This window comes from Culex quinquefasciatus, chromosome 2 (assembly GCF_015732765.1).
Source record: "Culex quinquefasciatus strain JHB chromosome 2, VPISU_Cqui_1.0_pri_paternal, whole genome shotgun sequence".
Taxonomy (NCBI): domain Eukaryota; kingdom Metazoa; phylum Arthropoda; class Insecta; order Diptera; family Culicidae; genus Culex; species Culex quinquefasciatus.
This window is the reverse complement of record NC_051862.1, coordinates 144,231,218-144,252,547: the sequence shown is the minus strand read 5'-3', so window position 1 is coordinate 144,252,547 and position 21,330 is coordinate 144,231,218. Positions and strand designations below refer to the sequence as shown.

Sequence of the window (21,330 nt, the reverse complement as noted above, 5' to 3'; positions counted from 1 at the left end):
CTGTTCTTATGTGAAAAAATCCAAGGAATCGATTGATGATGGTGAGAATTCGCGGAAATTTGCGTAAGGCCCGTTTAAGGTCGATTTACCCTATGTTTTGTTGGTAATATTAGTTTTAATTTTTTTTCTGAAATGTTCAATATTTTGACATAGCTCTATCCGACGTGAAAAATTCCGAGCAATCGATTAATGATAGGGAAAACTCGTAAAATGTACCTGAAAATCATTTCGATGAAGAAGAAAAAGTTATGTCACCGTATTGAACATTTAGGCAACATATTTAAAACTTATAAAAACAGCAAAAAATAGGGTAAATCGACTTGAAACGGGCCTTACGCAAATTTCCGCGGATTGTCTCCATCACCAATCGATTTTTCGAAAATTTTTACATAAGAAAAGTCTTGGTTTTTTATTGACCGGCATCAATTAAGTCCGTTTTTGTCTCGATTTTTCCCACTGTGCACTGCTTTAGAAGGATTTCATAAAAGGGAAATTCCTTAACGCAACTGCACTTTTAACGGTAACACACTAGGAACGTTACAACAATGCTTCAGAAAGATTAAGATTACACCCGGCGCGCTCGCTCTTTATAACATGAGCACGGGCTTCAAAAGGACTTGATACGGTTACAACTCCACAGTACAGAACAACATTTTCAGTTCGATTTACAGGGCTACAAAACTATACACAACGAAGTTCGCAGGCTTGAGGCGTTCTACAATACTGGGGCACGTCTCATACAATATATAAACAAAAAAAAATCCAACAAAACAAAAGAATGAAAAGTCAAACCAATTCTGCCACACAACGTACCCTAAAGATAGCCGGTATGAACTGTTTGATATTGAACGGAATGCTGTAGTCGAGCGCGTTAATGTCGTTCGCGAAGCGGGCCACGATGCGTCCCTTCGGGGTCGTGTCGAAGAACGCCATCGGCAGCCGGAGCACATTGGCCAGCAGCCGCTGGTGCAAAGCGAGCGTCGCCTTAATGCCACCCATCACTACGGCTAGCACGGCAAAGTACAGGGACAGAACTGGAAAGTTTTACGGGAAGGATGCGGGATTGGTATTTTTGAAATGATTGAAGTCATGTTCCCTTCTGCAATTTGAGCCAATTGTTCCGCTTCGGACCAATTTTTGGTGCGTTCAGACTTGAAACCCCAAGATGAAAGCATTACAAGGGTCATCCTCCACCGTAAGTCTGCTACGTCTACTAGAAGTCTGAGTTAGTCCCCAGCACCACCATGAGTCAGTCAAAAAAAAAAAGAAACACACAGAAAGTATAGGACAAACAATAGACGTTTGGACGATACCCCGAAGAAGCAGGCGCTCCAGGCACGGATCGCCGCCGGCAGTTCGTTGTCGGTGGTGTCCACGTCCTTGCTGAACCGGTTCAGCACCCGGCCCAGCGGCGTGATGTCGAAGAACGTGGTCAGCGGTGCCCGGAGCACGTTCCGGAGCAGCCGGTGATGCAGGATACGTGACGCGCTCAGGGCACCGACGTACAGGGCCAGCGTGGTAAACAAGACGGTCACGACTGTATCACACAGACAACACACCAACACACAGCGACGTAATTACGCACGGAAAGGAAGAAGAGATATGGTATGGTATACAGATATTTACAAAAGAAGAGAGGATTACCCTAAATAGATCTGTTTTTTTTTAATGGATTTCACAACAAGGGACTACATTTACAACAGCGAGGAACGTATGCTCTCAACGGAAGCACGATGGACACCGATGAAGGCGTGAGTGAGAATGAGTGCGGGGATGGTTAGGGTGATACCAAATGTAGTATGGATTATGAAAAAAACATGCACACAATCACAATCACCTGTAACAATTACTTGAGACCTAAACATCACAAACAAACAAACAGTAAACATTTAGGGCTCCGTTTCAATAAAACTCAAATGGATAAAATTTCATAAGAAGAATTTATAACAGACTCAGAGAACACGTTTCTGTACTTTTGTTTGTGATATTTTCATGCATCACACAAAGACCAGCATGCAAAGGCATTGCAATATAGTAGCACCATCAAAATTCGTCAGTTTTGAGGGTCAGAACCTTCCGAGCACGACGAAACAATCACAATATTTTCATACAATTATCTACAATCGGTTCAATTCGAAAAAGAGAAGATTTCGTTCCGATGGCCAGACGGAAACACATGTGGGGTGTGTAAGGTAATTTTGTCTGGTCATCATTTAAAATGGTTCGAGATAATTTAAGAAATACCCATTGGCAATAAAAAAAAACTTAACTTTTTAAACAGTATTAATGTTTGTAACAACTTCCAGCTCGAAATGATTATTCTTATCATAAACAATTTGCAAGGACGTCAAACCAAAACTAAACAGTAGTAAGCTGTTACTTTTTATAGAAAATCTCCAAAATCTATGGAGATTCCGAACATAATCCAAGGATTATATAATTATACGATATACAATTCATACTTTTCTTGCAAAAAAAAAAAAATAAGTAGGGGAAATAAACCCATTTTAAGCCTAATAAGCGGTCTTGTTTGAATGATGCTGGATAATCTGGAGTGTTCCTTGAAATTCAGTAAAACCAAGTACACCAACGAGTAGATCAACTTTTTGTGAACATTTCTGTTAATTTTCACTTCTATTGAAAGTTATGCTATTCCTTTTACAAGCATTTTAAAAAAATATTTCAAAAACGCATTCTAATCAGTCGTGTGCATTGGGCCACGCCCATTTTTGTATTTTCAGCTTAGTTCTTTTTTTCTTCCAACGCTCGTTTGGGGTCTTCTTCGTGCTGCCAAAATTGATGAAATTTTGAGCGAACACTCACGAAAAGTAGCATTTATAGAGACAGTTTCCTGGCAACACCACAAGCGCTGCTGGTGGTGTTGGTGGCCACCCTTTGTTCTTTATTTGCCTTCACTTCTCGCTCGGTTTTCTTCAGCCTTCGATTAGAATGGATGGTCAAAATTGAAACGTCAAAAGACATAGCGCGTTTCTTTTTTTGATTGCGCTTGCTAATTATTTACATGTTTCGGGATTATTTTTCAATTGAGTGACTAAGTAACGGTCAAAAGAACATGTTGCCGGTAGTTGGAAGCGATTTTATATCTTAAGCGCTTTGAAATCGTTAGCGCAAGTGAAAAGATATTGATGGCGACTTTCGTTAAGCAGTTAACCTCTGATCTTGCGTGTGGATGTGTGTGCCACCAAAATGATGAGAAATGGTCTCGCAAAATAGAAATTATGATCAAAAGTGCATTAAATTTGATCTTTTTGGCCAGTAAGTGGCATACATTTGCGTGCTTACTCGAGGCGGTGCTGTTGCTGGTAAGTTTACAGCCTAAATAGTATTTTTGGAGCTTTAATCGAGCATCAAACTCTCCATATGACGAAGATAGGTGTTTGATTAGAAAGGGTATATTTCCCCTATATCTTCAAAAAAGAAAGAGCGACTCAAAATCTTCGGACAAAACTTCATCTGCATTTTGATTAGTTTTTTTTTCGATTACTGAAGAACACAAAGTAAAAAAAATGCATCCCTGAATCTTCAGAAGCCTTGATTTTAATGTTATTTTGGTTGGATTTTATAAGATACAAATTTAAATACCAGGCCATGGAATCAACAATCCTGGAGTTTTTTTTTAAGGTCTAATAGACTCAAGAATCAAGGCAGTATCAAAAACACAAAAAAGCAAAAAAATGATAATTTCGTTTATTGGACATTTTAGAAAACTCCAGATTTTGATAAAAAAAATTGTTTTGCTCTTGAGCAATTCCAGCATAAATCAGGTATTTTTCTGGTACTTTTGTACCCGACCCTCTCCGATTTCAATGAAACTTTGTAGATATGTTATACTAGGCCTATGTAAGCCATTTTTGTGTATATGGAGCCAATAGTACTCGAAAATAACATTCGAGAAGGGCGTAAGGTATTTAAATATTTTTGTATTTTGTAATTTAAAAATTACTGTATCTTGTAGGAAATTGGACGGGCCGTCTGAAAAAAATACACTGAAACAAAAATACACGCCACATCTATGAGATTTTTTAATGTTTAAGTCTCAAACATAAATTTAAAGGTGATGTCACGATTTTTTATCGTTCAAAATTTTTGAGGAAATAGCCTAAAATATAACCAAAAGACTGACGAAAAATGCAGGATGGTATGTCTCTCCTAAAAAAATACAAAAATCATTTAGTACTGAAACTGTTTTTTTGAAAAGTGGTCTAAACGTCAAAATGTTTGAAACCCGGTAGTGGGAATCGATTCTCCAGACAATTTTACATAAAAGTCTCAATATTGACCATTGTCCTATGTCCAATCCTTGGGAAGATACAGCGGTTTTAAAAATAAAAATGTTGAAGAAACGGGATTTTTGGTGGTTTTTGGCAATTTCCATATGACAGACTTGGTTTTTCAGTCTCGTAAATATTTTTACCGGAAAACTCGTTCAATTTCCCATAAGTTTGCCTTTGACAGCATTTCAATTGGATGTAAGGGCTTACAGATATAAGCTTAATACATTGCTTATAACTGAAAATAGAATATTTTTTTCAGTGTGGTAGAAACCAGGATAGTAAATTTGATTACATAAATATAAAACGATATAAATCAAAAAGCTATCAAAGGCAAATTTATGGGAAATTGGACGAGCTTTACGGTAAAAATATTTACGAGACTGAAAAACTAAGTCTGTCATATAGAAATTGCCAAAAAACCACCAAAAATCACGTTTTTTTTACATTTTCATTTTTAAAACCGCTGTATCTTCCCAAGGACAAAGGACAATGGTCAATACGGAGACTTTTATGTAAAATTGTCTGGAGAATCGATTCCCACTACCGGTTCACAAAAATTTTGACGTTTAGACCACTTTTCAAAAAAACAGTTTTAGTAAATGATTTTTGTATTTTTTTAGAAGAGACATACCATCCTGCATTTTTCGTCAGTTCTTTGGTTATATTTTAGGTTATTTCCTCAAAAATTTTGAAAGAAAAAAAATCGTGACATCACCTTTAAATTAAAGTTTTAGACTTAAAAATCAAAAAAATCTCATAGAAGTGGCGTGTATTTTTGTGTCAGTGTATTTTTTCAGAAAGCCCGTCCGATTTCCTACAAGTTTGTCTTCGACCACTTTTTGATACGACGCAACGGCTTCGAGATACAGTAATTTTTAAATTACAAAATACAAACATATTTAAGTACTTTACGCCCTTCTCAAATGTTATTTTCGAGTACTATTGGCTCCATATACACAAAAATGGTTTACATAGGCCTAGTATATCATATCTGAGCAGTTCTCTAGGATTTCGGTCATTCGATTTTTTTTTGTATTTTTTAATCCGACTGAAACTTTTTTGGTGCCTTCGGTATGCCCAAAGAAGCCATTTTGCATCATTAGTTTGTCCATATAATTTTCCATACAAATTCGGCAGCTGTCCATACAAAAATGATGTATGAAAATTCAAAAATCTGTATCTTTTGAAGGAATTTTTGATCGATTTGGTGTCTTCGGCAAAGTTGTAGGTATGGATACGGACTACACTGGAAAAAATAATACACGGTAAAAAAATTTGGTGATTTTTTATTTAACTTTTATCACTAAAACTTGATTTACAAAAACACTATTTTTAATTTTTTTATTTTTGATATGTTTTAGAAGGCATAAAATGCCAACTTTTCAGAAATTTCAGGTTGTGCAAAAATCACTGACCGAGTTATGAATTTTTAATCAATACTGATTTTTCAAAAATCGAAATTTTGGTCGTAAAATTTTTCAACTTCATTTTCGATGTAAAATCAAATTTGCAATCAAAAAGTACTTTACTGAAATTTTGATAAAGTGCACCGTTTTCAAGTTATAGCCATATTTAAGTGACTTTTTGAAAATAGTCGCAGTTTTCATTTTTAAATTAGTGCACATGTTTGCCCAGTTTTGAAAAAATATTTTTGAAAAGCTGAGAAAATTCTCTATATTTTGCTTATTTGGACTTTGTTGATACGACCTTTAGTTGCTGAGATATTGCAATGCAAAGGTTTAAAAACAGGAAAATTGATGTTTTCTAAGTTTCACCCAAACAACCCACCATTTTCTATCGTCAATATCTCAGCAACTAATGGTCCGATTTTCAATGTTAATATATGAAACATTTGTGAAATTTTCCGATCTCTTCGAAAAATATTTTGGAATTTTCAAATCAAGACTAACATTTCACAAAGGCCAAACATTCAATATTACGCCCTTTTAAAATGTTTGTCTTGATTTGAAAATTCCAAAATATTTTTTCGAAAAGATCGGAAAATTTCACAATTGTTTCATATATTTACATTGAAAATCGGACCATTAGTTGCTGAGATATTGACGATAGAAAATGGTGGGTTGTTTGGGTGAAACTTAGAAAACATCAATTTTCCTGTTTTTAAACCTTTGCATTGCAATATCTCAGCAACTAAAGGTCGTATCAACATAGTCCGAATAAGCAAAATATAGAGAATTTTCTCAGCTTTTCAAAAATATTTTTTCAAAACTGGGCAAACATGTGCACTAATTTAAAAATGAAAACTGCGACTATTTTCAAAAAGTCACTTAAATATGGCTATAACTTGAAAACGGTGCACTTTATCAAAATTTTAGTAAAGTACTTTTGATTGCAAATTTGATTTTACATCGAAAAATGAAGTTGAAAATTTTACGACCAAAATTTCGATTTTTAAAAATCAGTATTGATTAAAAATTCATAACTCGGTCAGTGATTTTTGCACAACCTGAAATTTCTGAAAAGTTGGCATTTTATGTCTTAACAAAAAAAAAATAAAAAAATAAAAATAGTGTTTTTTGTAAATCAAGTTTTAGTGATAAAGTTATCAAAACTTTACCGTATTATTTTTCCAGTGTAGTCCGTATCCATACCTACAACTTTCATACATCATTTTTGTATGGACAGCTGCCGAATTTGTATGGAAAATTATATGGACAAACTAATGATGCAAAATGGCTTCTTTGGGCATACCGAAGGCACCAAAAAAGTTTCAGCCGGATTAAAAAATACAAAAATTAAAATTGAAGAAAAAATACCGATTTCGTAGAGAATTGCTCATCTACAAAGTTTCATTGAAATCGGAGAGGGTCAGGTACAAAAGTACCAGAAAAAATCCTGATTTGAGCTGGAATTGCTCTCTTTTGAAATGTTAGTGTTGATTTTAATATTCTCAACATATGTTATTCGAAGAGATCCGAATATTTCACTAATATTTCATTTTTAAAATTGAAAATTAGTGGCTGAGAAATAGGCATTAGGGAACTGTTAGGGTAAAACTTCGAAAACTACAATTTTCCTGTTTTTTTCTGTATTTCAGCAACCGAAGGTCCAATCTTTCAGTGTTTCTTAGACAAAATTTTAAGATTTTTTTTAAGTTTTCAACGAAAATATTTTTAATGAAAATTAAACTTTAAGTGGCCAACTCGAAATTGGTGCATTTTATCAAAAAAATTATGAAGTATTTTTAGATTGCAAACTCGATTTTACATTTAAAAACTGAAGGAAACATTTTTTTGGGTGACATTTCTTTTTTCAAAAGTTGTGGGTATTTTGTACTGTTAAAACATATTAAAAAATAAGAAATTTTGACGTCTGAAAAAAATTGTAAAAAAATTAAAAATTAAAACTTTCAATCTATTTTTTGGGAATCAAGGTTGTTAATCGATAAAATTATCGTCGATAATATAATCGTTATAACGATTATCACCGATAGAATCATTGAAATAACGATAAAGGTAGATTATCGTTAGACGATAATATTCTCGACGATAATTTTATCGATAAACAACCTTGGCTCCCGATAATGGACGATAACTCATTTTTTAAATCTTTCTAAAATCGACTTAATTTAACCAAATCGTGCTGAATTTCCAATGAAAACAAGAATGTATTTTTTGAAAATGAAATAAGTTTCAAAGCATAAATGCTCAAAATTGATCACAAAATGTCGTATTTTTTCGAAAGTACTCACATTTTCATAATTAGCAATACGGGTTTCAAAAGAAGCGAAATTTTAATGCTTTTTCACTTCATTAGAGTTTTTTTAAATACTAAAATTTTCACAAAATAAAGCGTTTTTTGAAAATACTAAAATATTCATAAATTTCAATATGGGTATCAAACGAAGCGAAATATTATATACTTTTTCTCCTTATTAATGTTTTCTTTTGAAAATACTAAAATATTCACAAAATACCATATTTCTGGAGCAACACGAGAATAGGGCGGATAAGCATTTTGACAGCTAGAACTATTTTGCAAATTCTTAAACAATACGTAACTTGTTAACAAAACTCGAAAAAAAACTAAAGCTGGCCTCCACGGCTACCTGTCAACACTGCGGGTTTTGTTGAAGAGTTGCCTGTTGCCTTGCAACTTGCAAAATAGTCGTAGCTTTCAAAATGCTTATGCGCCCTTTTCAAATGTTGCTCCAGATTTTTTCGAAAGTACTCAATTTTCTTAAATCTGCAATATGGGTATCAAACGAATCAAAATTTTGTATGCTTTTTCACTTGATAAGTTTTTTTTGTAAATATTTAGTAGATTTTCGCAAAATACCATATTTTTTCTCAAGTACTTAAATAAAAAAATGCAATATATATGCAAAAATGCGTTTTCGGGAAAATACGGTATTTTGTGAAATTTATTATTTTCCAAAAAAAACATTAATAAGGTGAAAAAGCATACACAATTTCGCTTAGTTTGATACCCATATTGCAAATTTTCCATGAATGCATGAACTTTTAGGTCCCCAAAAACACGTGCATCTTGAATTTTCAACACAGGGCCAAATGGTTTTTCTTTCGAAAATTTGTATGCAGAATAAGGGAAGTTCGTCGCTCTTCCATAAAATCCACAAATTGCATGCAATATGCACAACCGCACTAATTCTCCATACACACTTTTGAGAAAACCTTTTTGGCTCCGTCTAAATATTTGGAAAACCCAAATTGAATGTGTTTTAGGGGACCCCAAAGTTCATGCTTCCCCTCGAGTAATGCCTGCGCAGAAATTTAGTTGGTCGGTTGAAATTTCGGATGTTTGAAAAATCTGTCATTATTTTCTAATTTTAAAACTCAAACAGGAGTTCAGTTTCCCAAATAAGTCGAAAGCCAATGACTTACATATTAAAACATAAATATTACAGTCTAGACTCGATTATCCGAAGGTCTTAAATAAAAAATACACTTCAGATAATCGAATCTCCAGTGCCTGAAAACAAATTTGACCTAAATTTTTCATTATTTTTTAGATCGGCCTTACCGTTTCAACCAGTAGTGAAATAGATTATTCCGTTGATTTTTTGGAAATTTTGACCTAAAATCAACAATTTTGACGTACATATCTAGAGTTTTAGCTAATTGTGTTTCAATAAAAAAAAATAAAAATAAAAAAACACTAGATCTGCAAAAAACTGAAAACTTGAACAAATCGGTACGACTGTGAAATTTAAAAGTTGAAAGTGATTTTGAAACTATTTTTCTTCAATATTGCCAATGAGTATTCCCTCTACAGTAGTGCATGCATTCCTACAATTTTTCGAGTGACTCTCTACTCTCGCAAAACAATAAAAAAAATTAAAAAAAAAAAAACTATAAATTCAAACGCGAAAAAAAGAGAAATTGCAATCACTGTCGGAAAAAAAAATTACCCCGAAAATCATGACGAGACAGGCGCGCACCACCGAGGGCAGCGTGTTGTCGATGACGTCCACCTCCTTGGCGAACCGGTTCAACACCCGCCCCAACGGGGTCGTGTCGAACAGCTCCATCGGCCAGCGCAGCACGTGGCGGAGCAGGATCACGTGCATCTCGTGGGACGCTTTGAGCGCCCCGAGCGCAAACGAGATCGACGCCGCGAACGTGGTCAACACTTGAGTGGTGGAGGGGGAGATTTGTTTTAATTTTTTGTTATTTCGGGGGGTTTTTTAGTTGAAATTTTGCGATTCGCGATTCTTAATTTAGTGGTTAGTTTTGAAAACAACAGAAGAAATTGCATGCAATACTGTGCGCGATGGGGGCGGCTTGGAAATGAGAAAGAGAGAGAGAGAGAGAGGGTGGAGGTGATGAGAAAAAGCTTCGATAAAAGGAATTTGTGCAGCTAGGAGGCCAAACGGTAGGGGAGCAATGGATTATTTTCACAAATTTAATTTTCATAACATTATTTTTGTGTTACTTGGATGAAACTTAGTGTACGCTGCAAAATTATTGTATTTATCGTCAAAAAACGACGTGCGCCAAGATAACACGATCACGTCCAAATGCAAACTCTGGATCCCATTCATTTGACCCTTTGGTCAACCAAAATGTCTAAAAACGGATTTTGCGTTTAATGCTTTACATTGATTTTTTCAAAATTTGCAAAGCAAAAATCATTTTGTTATCGCAGGCTAACGACGCGAATAACATTTTCAGAAATATTCTTGACAACAGAGAAACATTGAAAGACATGCTGATATAACATCCATGATAATTTATTTTGATGACTTAAAATTTAAAATTTTATTAATTGTATTTTTTAAACCGACCAAGATTAATATTTTTCCATCATTTTATGTCAACTGAGTACACTTATGGACTCTCCGTTTTGGTATTCACCGTTTTGGACTTGGAAGAAATTTCATCTATCAAAAGTAGGGCGTCCCAAAAAAATGTCAAATCTTTGAGGCTCATAATAGATTATGATGTCAGGAACAATGTTTTTATACAACAAAAAAACCCAAAAATGGTTTACAACTCGCGCGCGGAGCTTGAATGAAAAAAGTGCATTTTCCGAGTATTTTTTCAGAAATGTGCGTAACAATCATACTAAAGTCATTCAAATTTGGTCGCCTTGGGTTTGAGCGAGCAAAATAAAAATATCCAAAATATATGCCTTCTCGTTTGTAATCATAGTAGCCCATGTTTTATGTTAAAAACGCTTATATACCAAGAATTTTGAAAATTCTTCACTTTTTGTTCACTAAAATGCCAATATCTCGGCTTTGCGTTGATATAAATTGAATGTTCAAAAAAGCAAAATGATCTCCGTAAAATTTCCTAAAAGCTGAATGCATTATTTTTGGCTGCAATTTTTTTTGGCTTGTTTTGGGGAGTGATTTTTGATATTTTTTAGCTAAAAAATACAAATGTTTCTCCCAAAAACGCCCTGCAATGCTCAAACACAAGCTTTTATGGACCATGTCTGTACAGGAATTTGTTCAGGGGACATTAAACTATAACTTCAAGCCCAAGGCGACCAAATTTGGATGACTTTAGTATGATTGTTACGCGCGTGAGTTGTAAACCATTTTTGGGATTTTTTAATGTATGAAAACATTGTTCCTGACATCCTAATCTATCATTCTAGGAGCACCAAAGATTTGACAACTTTTCATTTTTTTGTGACGGCCTAATCAATAGTTAAGAGAAATCTAAAGTTTTGTACCGATTTTACGATCCCACTTTTTTGGCACCCCCTTCTTTTGGACAATTTTCTAAAAAATTTTTTTTACTCAGAATTCTGCAACTATTCTGGTCAAATACTTATTTCAGGTTGCATTTCGCTAGAACAGCTCTGTTTATTTCCATGTATTTTTATTTTTATTACTTCGCAAAATCACACTTTTTTTAGTAAAATCGCTGTTTCTCGTCAAAAGTTCATTTAACTTTGAGGTTTTCAGTGATTTTTATGTCAAACTGTCTGCAGAACAAGATGGTGATAAAATATAAAAAATAGAAAAAATAGGGAAAGGGAAAAAACCACCTTTTAAAACTAAAATTGTAAAATTATACAGGGGTGCATTTGAGAGTTTAAATATTGCATTAATAGTTGAGCAATTCTCTGAGATTTCGGTCATTCGATTTTATTTGTATTTTTTAATCCGGCTGAAACTTTTTTGGTGCCTTCGGTATGCCCAAAGAAGCCATTTTGCATCATTAGTTTGTCCATATAATTTTCTATACAAATTTGGCAGCTGTCCATACAAAAATGATATGTGAAAATTCAAAAATCTGTATCATTTGAGGGAATTTTTTGATCGATTTGGTGTCTTCGGCAAAGTTGTAGGTATGGATATGGACTATACTAAAAAAATACACGGTTAAAAAAATTGGTGATTTTTAATTTAACTTTTTGTCACTAAAACTCGATTTGCAAAAAAACACTTTTTTTAATATGTTTTAGAGGACATAAAATGCCAACTTTTCAGAAATTTCCAGAATGGGCAAAAAATCTTTGACCGAGTTATGATTTTTTGAATCAATACAGATTTTTTCAAAAAATCGAATATTGGTCGCAAAAATTTTTCAACTTCATTTTTCGATGTAAATCGAATTTGCAATCAAAAAGTACTTTAGTGAATTTTTGATAAAGTGCACCGTTTTCAAGTTATAACCCTTTTTAGGTAACTTTTTTGAAGATAGTCGCAGTTTTTCATTTTTTTTTTAATTTGCGACCAATATTCGATCTTTTGAAAAAATCTGTATTGATTCAAAAAATCATAACTCGGTCAAAGATTTTTTGCCCATTCTGGAAATTTCTGAAAAGTTGGCATTTTATGTCCTCTAAAACAAATAAAAAAAATAAAAATAGTGTTTTTTTGCAAATCGAGTTTTAGTGACAAAAAATTAAATTAAAAATCACCTTTTTTTACCGTGTATCATTTTTTTCAGTGTAGTCCATATCCATACCTACAACTTTGCCCAAGACACCAAATCGATCAAAAAAATCCTTCAAAAGATACAGATTTTTGAATTTTCATGCATCATTTTTGTATGGACAGCTGCCAAATTTGTATGGAAAATGGACAAACTAATGATGCAAAATGGCTTCTTTGGGCATACCGAAGGCACCAAAAAAGTTTCAGCTGGATAAAAACAACAAAAACTAAAATTAATTAAATAAGACCGATTTTGTAGAGAACTGCCCTAATACGAAAACCAAATTTTCACCGATAAATTCAGTAAATTTTTACCTTACTCCAGGATGCTTGTTTACAAGCTGACATCGGTCCATTTAAATTGTGTTTCTTCAAAAAAATGTGTTGGCTTCATATAAAAAACAGGTTTTCTGCACATGTATTACTCAAATATTTAATTATACTTAATTTATTTTGATAAAAAATGAAGGCCGGAAGTTGCGTGTGATCCATTTTTATTATTTGATATTATTTTATTTTTTAAGGAAGGCCTTAATTATACAGTTGAGAAAGATTTTCGTTCAAAATATCGTTTTTGTAATACTTAATTTATAATACATTGCAATGAGAAACTTTCTACAATGTATTTACAACTTTTCTACAAAAAATATTTTTGAAAATACTTAAATTTTGTGGAACAACGTTCGTGAGAGCTGAGTTTATTGTATTTCATCACCGCCGTCTTGGATTTAAAATTCTTAAATCGCTTTGGAGCCTCGGAAGTGAACATTTTGCGAGGACTTCGGAAAATCGAGTCTGGCCTGTACATGGGTAATTCGGTGTCAACTAAGTGCAATTTTGGACTCGACCTTCATCGATTTGGACCAAACTTGGAGAATAGATTATTGACTTATATTGATCGTTAACAGAAATAAATATAGCATTTTTGAAACCACTTCGCTATGGTTTGATTTGATGTAGGAGAATTTGCACTAAGTTTCATCCAAATAAAAAAGAATACACCAAATTTGTCGAACTCTCGAAAATCTAGCCAATTGCTCAATGGGAGGACAACGAAAACGAAACAAACACGAACACAAATATTAGTGGCAAAGTGGCCTGGCCTGGCTGGCTGGCACAACAAAATTACCGAAAACAACATGGCCAAAAAGGAGCGCACGAGCTGCGGCAGAACATTGTCCACCGTGTCGACGTCCTTCGAGAACCGGTTCAGGATGCGGCCCTGCGGCGTCGTATCGAACGATGCCATCGGCCACCTGAGAACATACGTGAGTAAGGCTTCATGCATAGCTTTCGCCGCGAGTAAAGCGCCCAGCGCGAAGGTTAGTGAGCCAATAAACTGAGCCAGAACTAAGGAAGGGGAGGGAAAACAGAAATAAAAAGTTGTGGCGGGAAGGATTAATACCAGATTAGGTCAGTGTTTGTGGTGTCAGTGCGTTTGAGTGGGGTGGGTGGGGGGTAGGGTGTTCAGCAACGAAAGAGAGCGTGAAAAAGTGTAAGTGTGGGCGAGATTTTGTTCCTTCTCTGTCTGTAAAAGGGTTTCCCGCTTTTCGGGAAAACATCTCTTGGTGGGGGAAATTTTGAAGGTTAAAGACAATGGAATCGCGCCACTTTCGGCAGGATAGGCCTTACCTTGTCCAGCACCGAACGCGCCGTACACTCCGAGGTACATGTCCCGCACGCTGGTGTCGTTCTCGGCCGCAGCATCCGTGGACCAGCGCGACAGCCACAGGTTGGAACCGATCGAGAAGCCCTGGAACACCATGTTCAAGAAGACCGTGGCCACCGACAGCGTCAGTCCGATGCTCTTCAGGTAGTGCTTGTAAACCTCCCATTTGACCTGTGAAAGGGGAATTCGATCAACTTATTAAAACACAAAGAATGAAGACAATACTCACACTTCCCGTTTCCGACGTCTCCTTTTCGATCAACTTGTTCTTCGACGGTTCCTCGACGGCCTTCTTTTCCGGCGTGCGCTTCCTCAAGCTAGAGTTGCTTCCGCCAATGTCGGACGCCTGCCGCGAGTACGATTCATTGCCAGATCCACCATCCGAAGTGCTTCCACTGCGCGATCGCCGACTAATCGCCCGCTCCAGCTTGTGCTTCAACTCCTCGTTACTCACGCCCGACTCCAGCTGTGCCTTGATTTCGTCAATGTCTTCCTCCTCTTCGTTGACCTCCTGCAGGTGCTGGATCAAAAACTCCGCAAAGGCACCCTTCTTATCCATCAACGCCTGGTACGACCCGGACTCGGACACTTCCCCGTCCTTCAGCACGTAAATCTCGTTCGTATTCGGCAGATAAGTGATGCCGTGCGTTACCAACACCCGCGTCTTCTTCGCCAGCAATCCATTCGCCCCAATAACCTGCTCAAAGATGTGCTTTCCAACGTGCGAATCAACTGCGCTCAGCGGGTCGTCCAAGAAGTAAATATCCGCATCGTTGTAAACCGCCCGAGCCAGCGAAACGCGTTGCTTCTGCCCTCCAGACAAATTAATTCCCTTCTCCCCGATTTCCGTCTGATCACCCCCCGGCAGCATCTCAATGTCCGGCTTCAACGCGCACGCCGCAATCACTTTGTGGTACCGCTTGGCGTCCATCGGCTTGCCAAACAGAATGTTGTCCTGCAGCGTCGCGTTCTGAATCCACGCCTGCTGGCTCACGTAAGCGATCCGCCCCACCGTGTTGACCCGCCCGGAGACCTTGTCCATCTCGCCCAGGAACGCCGACAGCACGGAACTCTTGCCCGAACCAACCGTACCGACGATCGCAACCAGCTCGTTCTTTTCCACCTTCATGTTGATGTTCTTGAGGGTGGTTTCTTCGCCACCCCACGAAAAGACACCGTTCTCGATGACCAGCGGACAAGCTGTGAGTGAAACAAAAGTTATTAATCAAAATTAAAGGACTTAAAAAGTGAACCAACTTACACTCCTTCTCGTCGTGCTGCACGTTTTCCGGGTCCAGTTCTTCTTGGTTCAGGAAACGGTTGATACGTTTCACCGAAACGCTGGTCTGGGGAGTGGAAAGAAGAGGTGTTGAATCGTTTGTCTCCCAAACTGAGCTATGACTGCGTTTTGATAGCATGATAAGATTAGTTACAGCATAAAACTAGTTTATATATCTTGTTAAAATAAATAAAAAAGAAAGACGTTCCTATTTTAGACCTATTAAACCAAGCTCTCACTCATTTCAAAATAACCTTTGACAACAGGCAAAAATTTGTTCTGCGGCTGTCATGCGACCATTTAAATACATGCGGTCGTATAAACGCGCGCGAATTTTAAATATTGCCGCCCGCAGAAATATTTTGGACCTAAAGAGATCAACATTCGACCTAGCGCGAAGTTTTAAATTTACTTCTGCAAGTATTTTAAATGGCTTTTTTACCTTTTCAAAACGAAGGCCTTATTAATTTCAATTCAATTTCAATTATTATTAAAAATAAATCTTTTCACCATTTCGTCTTTTTATAACCTGTAATGAGTTTTGGTGTTTCAGCTATGGTTTATTCTGTAGCTCATTTAGATATTCTTTGGATGTTCTAACCAAGGATTTAGTAAAAACCCTTCGAGATTCGCTAATGAAAAGGGTACACATATAAAAGTCTAAAACTAAATCACAATATGTTTAGTCTATTAACGTCGGAAAACTTCGCTGCAAAAGACAGCTTATCCGTTGTAGATGTATTTCAGCATCAGCTCACTGAGAGCTTGGAATTGTTCTGCCTTGTTTCGCAGACACGAAAGCGCGTGAGCATCTCTCCAGCAAGAGCGAAAACTCGGGAAGCGTGAAGAGATCATCGACGCTGAGTTGGTCGCTTTTTTAAGTTTTCTTAAATCGTGACTTGAAATTTCACAAAAACTTAAAAAAAATATTACACTTTATTTTTGTATCCATTGACCCCTCGGCCAATTTGGTTTGTTTTTGTTTTTTGACGTTTGACTGCAAAAATGAAAATTTATCGAATGTTTTACTGTTTATCGCAATATTAAAAATAACAATTCAAATTATTCAATTCAATTCGGTTTTATTAGTGAATAATCGAGGTACAATCAGTTCTTTTGCAATTCATAACAGAGTTTTGGAGTTCTTTTCAGCTGTGTGCTGCATCATATTCCATTTTGGAACAATTATTTCTATAAGTAAGGCACTAACAAAAGCAAGAAAAATTAAAAAAAAACTTGCTAAAATTGCAAAGGAAAGGGGAAAGGAAGAGAAAAAGCTTATCACTAAATCACAGTATTTTATCCTTTGTAGATGTGCTTGATCATTAGCTCCCCAAGGGCCAGAAATTGCTCCGCCTTTTAACGGCAGGTCCGAAACCGCGTCATCATCTCCCCCGCGAGAGCTAAGAACTCCGGCAGGGTGAAGAGATCTTCCCCGGTGATTTCTTGCTAGGCCGCATTGCCGCCAACGGCAGCGACCACGCTGGCAAACGATCGCCCCCATCCAGAAGGGAACGCTTAGTTGTCCGCGGGAACCGTTACGTTCGGTGACACTGGTGCTTTCTTCTTCCTCTTTTCCTGCTCCTCGAGGTAGTTTTTCCGTGCACTGCATCCACGGTAGTTGCTGGTATGGTTGCCTCCACAGTTGGCGCACTTGATGCGCGCCTTGGTTTGCTCTGTCTAGTCCCCCAAGTCCACTTTGCATGGCAGTGCGCACGCCTCAGATAGGTGTGATTCACCGCACTTCACGCAGTGGGTGCCACGATATCCCGAGATAGGATTAAAAAAAAATCAAAAACTTTTTATCTTTTTTTTAATAAACTTTTCGAAAATCAGCCATCGTCATGCACACGGCAGCGGATTAATGAGGATTCATACCGTGGCACCCGTTTTTTGAAACTGCTAACTTCAAATAGCTGTAGCTCGGCAGTGGTACAACCAAATGACTTCATATTTGTATTTTTAATAGATGAAAAAACAGATTTAAAAAAAGTTTGAGTGTGTGCTCAAACCAACCTCTGACATTATTGCCATTTTGCATGTATGTAACCCCTTCGATAATGTAAACGTCTATTGATAACGATAATTGTTATCGTCGGGATGTTATTTTGATCATTCTGCCGGTTATAATCTTATCGACGATAACGGACAATAACTCATTTTTAAAATCAAAATTGACTTCATCCTACCATAACAATATATAGGGTACATGACCCTATTTTGGACTTTACTTTACTTTACTTTGAGAAATATTTGCAACGGCCCAACTTTTAAAATATAAATATTCTAAAATTTTCACAAGGTACTGTATACTTTGTAAATGCTCAATTTCAAACGAAGCGAAACTTTTTATGCTTGTTCACTTTTATTAGATTTTTTTTTTTTGTAAAATACACAAATTTCCACAAAATACCGTATTTTTTCGAAAATACTCAAATTTTCATAATTTTCAATATTATCAAACGAAGCGAAATCTTGCATGTTTTTTCACTTAAGTATACTTTTTAATTTAATTTCAATTTTAATTGCTTCGTTGCTTATTTTTTGAACTTCAAATGATTTGTTGTCCTCGACATCGAAACGGCGAGCTAAACGGGTCCCATAAATGAGTTTTTAATTATGTTCGCTAAGGATCTCAGGCCAAATTTGCACAAAATCGCTGAATTGCTGATAGTTAAACTAGTATTACTTGCTTAATACTTTCCATACTCTTAAGCAGTTAAACAAATGCAAAGTGAATTCCCACATTCACTGTTTCTACAGTTTAGAAGCCATTCCAAGCATTTTTACTTATTTCTAATCTTAATCCTAAACGCGCAACCAAAATGCTAGCTTGCCTTTTGTATAACTTACTTGCACCATGTTAGAGATGAGCATAGGCAACATCGAGAGCGGAAACCGAAGGATGTTGAAGAGTGCCAGCGAGACGAACGCCGTAGTGGCGTCCAGGACGTTATTCTCATCCACCAGGACGTAGGTTGCGAATGTGACCAATGACACCTTTTAATGTGTGCGTGTGTTTGTTTGTGGCGATTTTTGTTAGAGCACGATGATTGGCGGGGGGAGAGCAAAAACAATATTGGTTAGAGAACTAACATTAAGACTGTTTCCTCTTCCTCTTTGCAAGCCAATTGTGAAATCATCCACCTGAATGTTGAACCTTTACCGAGCGCCGTGTTTACCTGAACAATGTAAACGACCAACATGGGCAGGAGAACCAGTGGAAGTTTGAGAATGTCGAACAGCGTGAGGCAAACGAAGGCCGTCACCGGCGTGAGCACGTGGCTGTCGTCGGACAGGAGGTACACGGTAAAGGTGATGAGGGAGACCTTTGGTTTGAATCGAATTGGTTGTTGGTTTTTTTTTAGAGGAAGAGGCTTGATTTTTGGGGTTGGAAGCATAAAACATGAAAGGGATACATTACCAGGAAAGGGGCGCAGGACCAGATGAAGGACGTTCCCGCGTTGAGGTAGGCAGCGGACTTGAGCACCTTTACTTCTTTGTCACGGATCTTCAGGATTTGCTGCTCGAAGCTGGGCTCCCAAGCGTACAGTTTGAGCACCTTAATTCCGCTGAGCACCTCGTTCATCAGCTTGACACGCTCGTCCTTGTTCTTCATCTGCTTGATCTGCAGCGTTTTGATTTTGTTCGCGATGACACCGTTGACGGGGATGAGGATGATCATGACGGCGAGACCGGCCAGCACGGACGGGCCGAGAATTTCCCACAGGAAGAAGAGCGCCAGGGCGATCTGCAGCGGGGCACTCCACAGCATGTTGATGTACGTGGTGAGGTCCATGAAGCGTTGCGCGTCCACCGACATCAGGTTGACGATCTCGCCGACCGTCGATGACTTGCGGGCACTGTTCGAGATGATCAACGCCTTCCGATAGATGGAACTGATCAGAGCCGTACGGATGCGAAGTCCTACGAAGAACATCCGGTTGAAGTACTGGGCGAGAAGCAGAGTCTGCGTTCCGGCAACCATGAACAAGAGCAGGGCGTAGAAAATTCCCTTCCACAGCGGCTCATCTCCGGCGACGAAATTGATGATTAGTCGAAGAATCTGCGGCGAGGCGAAGGTCAGCAAATCCTGTCCCAGCTTCAGAAACGATCCGAACGCAAACGTCGGTCCAAATGCCTTCACCAGAGCGGGCAAAATGGACGCGATCTTCTTTGTCTTTTTGGTTTTGAAGTCCACTTGAGCCGATTGTTTCTTGTAGCTAGCAGAACTGGTAACGTCGTCCACATCTCGCGTCTGATACGTCTTCTCGAGCGTTTCGTTCCAGTACTTCAAAAACAGCGGCGAAACTTCCTTCGAGGCGTCTTCCGGCTTCATGTTCCACAGGTCGTCATTTTCCAGTGGCTTCTTAAAGCCCGTCCACGCTAGTTTGTCGAACCACCCGAACACCAAGCGCGAGGGGAACGTAGCCGACAGCTCGGGGCAGTCTTTGTCGGTAATCTCATACTTCGTTTCTCGCGGTGGTTTGTCGATGAAGAAATTCAACAGGAACATTACGCACGATGCGGCGAAGAAAATCATAAAGCTCACGAACTGATACTCGGCCCACGGATCCGACTCGGTGCGGCTCTGGTGGCCACGGATCTCCGTTCGACACCTTGGGATGCTGCAAACCGTCAGCAGGAACCAGAACAGGAACAACAAACCGGACGTCCGCATGCCGTAGAACTTGTTGAGGTAGATAAGGGCGGCGGCAAACACAAACGTCGCGATCTTAATAACGGGCGTGTAGAAGTACACGGCTTCCACCGGACCCTGCTTGGTGAACGCCTTGATCAGATCGGCCAGCGTCAGCGCCACCAGCAGACCGACCACGCCCAGCTTCGCCAGGTTGACCCAGCTCCAGGGCACGTCTCGGTTGCGACTCCTGCGCAGGTACCACAGCTCGATGACGGAAAAGGCCCACAGGAAGGTGCACGGCGCCCACACGAGCACGGTCTGCTGAAAGCATGGCGTCAGGTCCGGGTCTTCCGTGTACCATGTCACGTTGGAATCCTGCAAATACAGAAATATGATTTAAAAAATGTTTTTATTTGCGCTTCTTCAAGCGGCTATTCAATATTCTTTCAACACGTTTATTCCAGCTGAATGCGTTCGTAAAACTCCCGCTCCTTGAAGCTCGTAAATATTGGCATTTAAAAATGCCGGCCTGCCAAGTCCCAGCTGTTGCACGCCGCACAATCAAAACATAAACAAACCCGGCCTGCCGGCCGCGTCACTCACGAGAGATCCCGTTATCTCCAGCCAGCCTTTTGCATCACCCCTCGGCGAGTGTCGCTAGCTGTCAAATTTCCGCTCATTCATGCGAAACCCGACGTGACTAATCAACATAAATTCCAGCACATTTCACGTGAAATTCCATGTAACTTTACATTCCCCGCGTACTTTCCACCGTTACTAACCGTATGACAGTAGTTTAAGTGCGTTCAAACGCCGTTACTTACCCAAAATTTGGATCCGCAAAACTCGTCCATCGGATGAGCTTCCATTTTGGTTGCCCGAAATGCAATGTCTGCCGTCCGACCGTCAGTTTGGTGCCAGCAGCGGTGAGTTCGATGAGTTCCACCACCACCACCCACGGGGGGGCAACAAGTGTGCGTTGGGTAACGGGACAAGCACACGCAAAATGGGGTTTGAGTTACTGTGTGCAAAAAACGATGACGTCACGTTGATTAAGTACCGTCT

At 38.3% G+C, this 21,330-nt stretch overlaps 1 protein-coding gene across 4 annotated transcripts in view; it reads right to left on the bottom strand.

The window, feature by feature from the left end:
• Positions 1-21,330, bottom strand: part of LOC6044558 (multidrug resistance-associated protein 1) — a 55,911-nt gene that overhangs the window by 22,676 nt on the left and 11,905 nt on the right. For 2 of the 4 annotated variants that reach the window (XM_038252800.1, XM_038252799.1), the window contains exons 2-8: positions 21,090-21,328; positions 19,048-20,640; positions 18,477-18,623; positions 15,606-15,690; positions 14,574-15,544; positions 14,308-14,515; positions 9,688-9,908 (exon numbers count right to left, since the gene is read on the bottom strand). In XM_038252800.1, the coding sequence (XP_038108728.1) occupies positions 9,688-9,908; positions 14,308-14,515; positions 14,574-15,544; positions 15,606-15,690; positions 18,477-18,623; positions 19,048-20,640; positions 21,090-21,134 (3,270 nt within the window). In that variant the 5' untranslated portion in view covers positions 21,135-21,328. Of the gene's footprint in view, positions 1-9,687; positions 9,909-13,804; positions 14,026-14,307; positions 14,516-14,573; positions 15,545-15,605; positions 15,691-18,476; positions 18,624-19,047; positions 20,641-21,089; positions 21,329-21,330 lie in introns of all 4 variants that reach the window. The other 2 variants (XM_038252802.1, XM_038252801.1) reach the window with 2 other exon arrangements.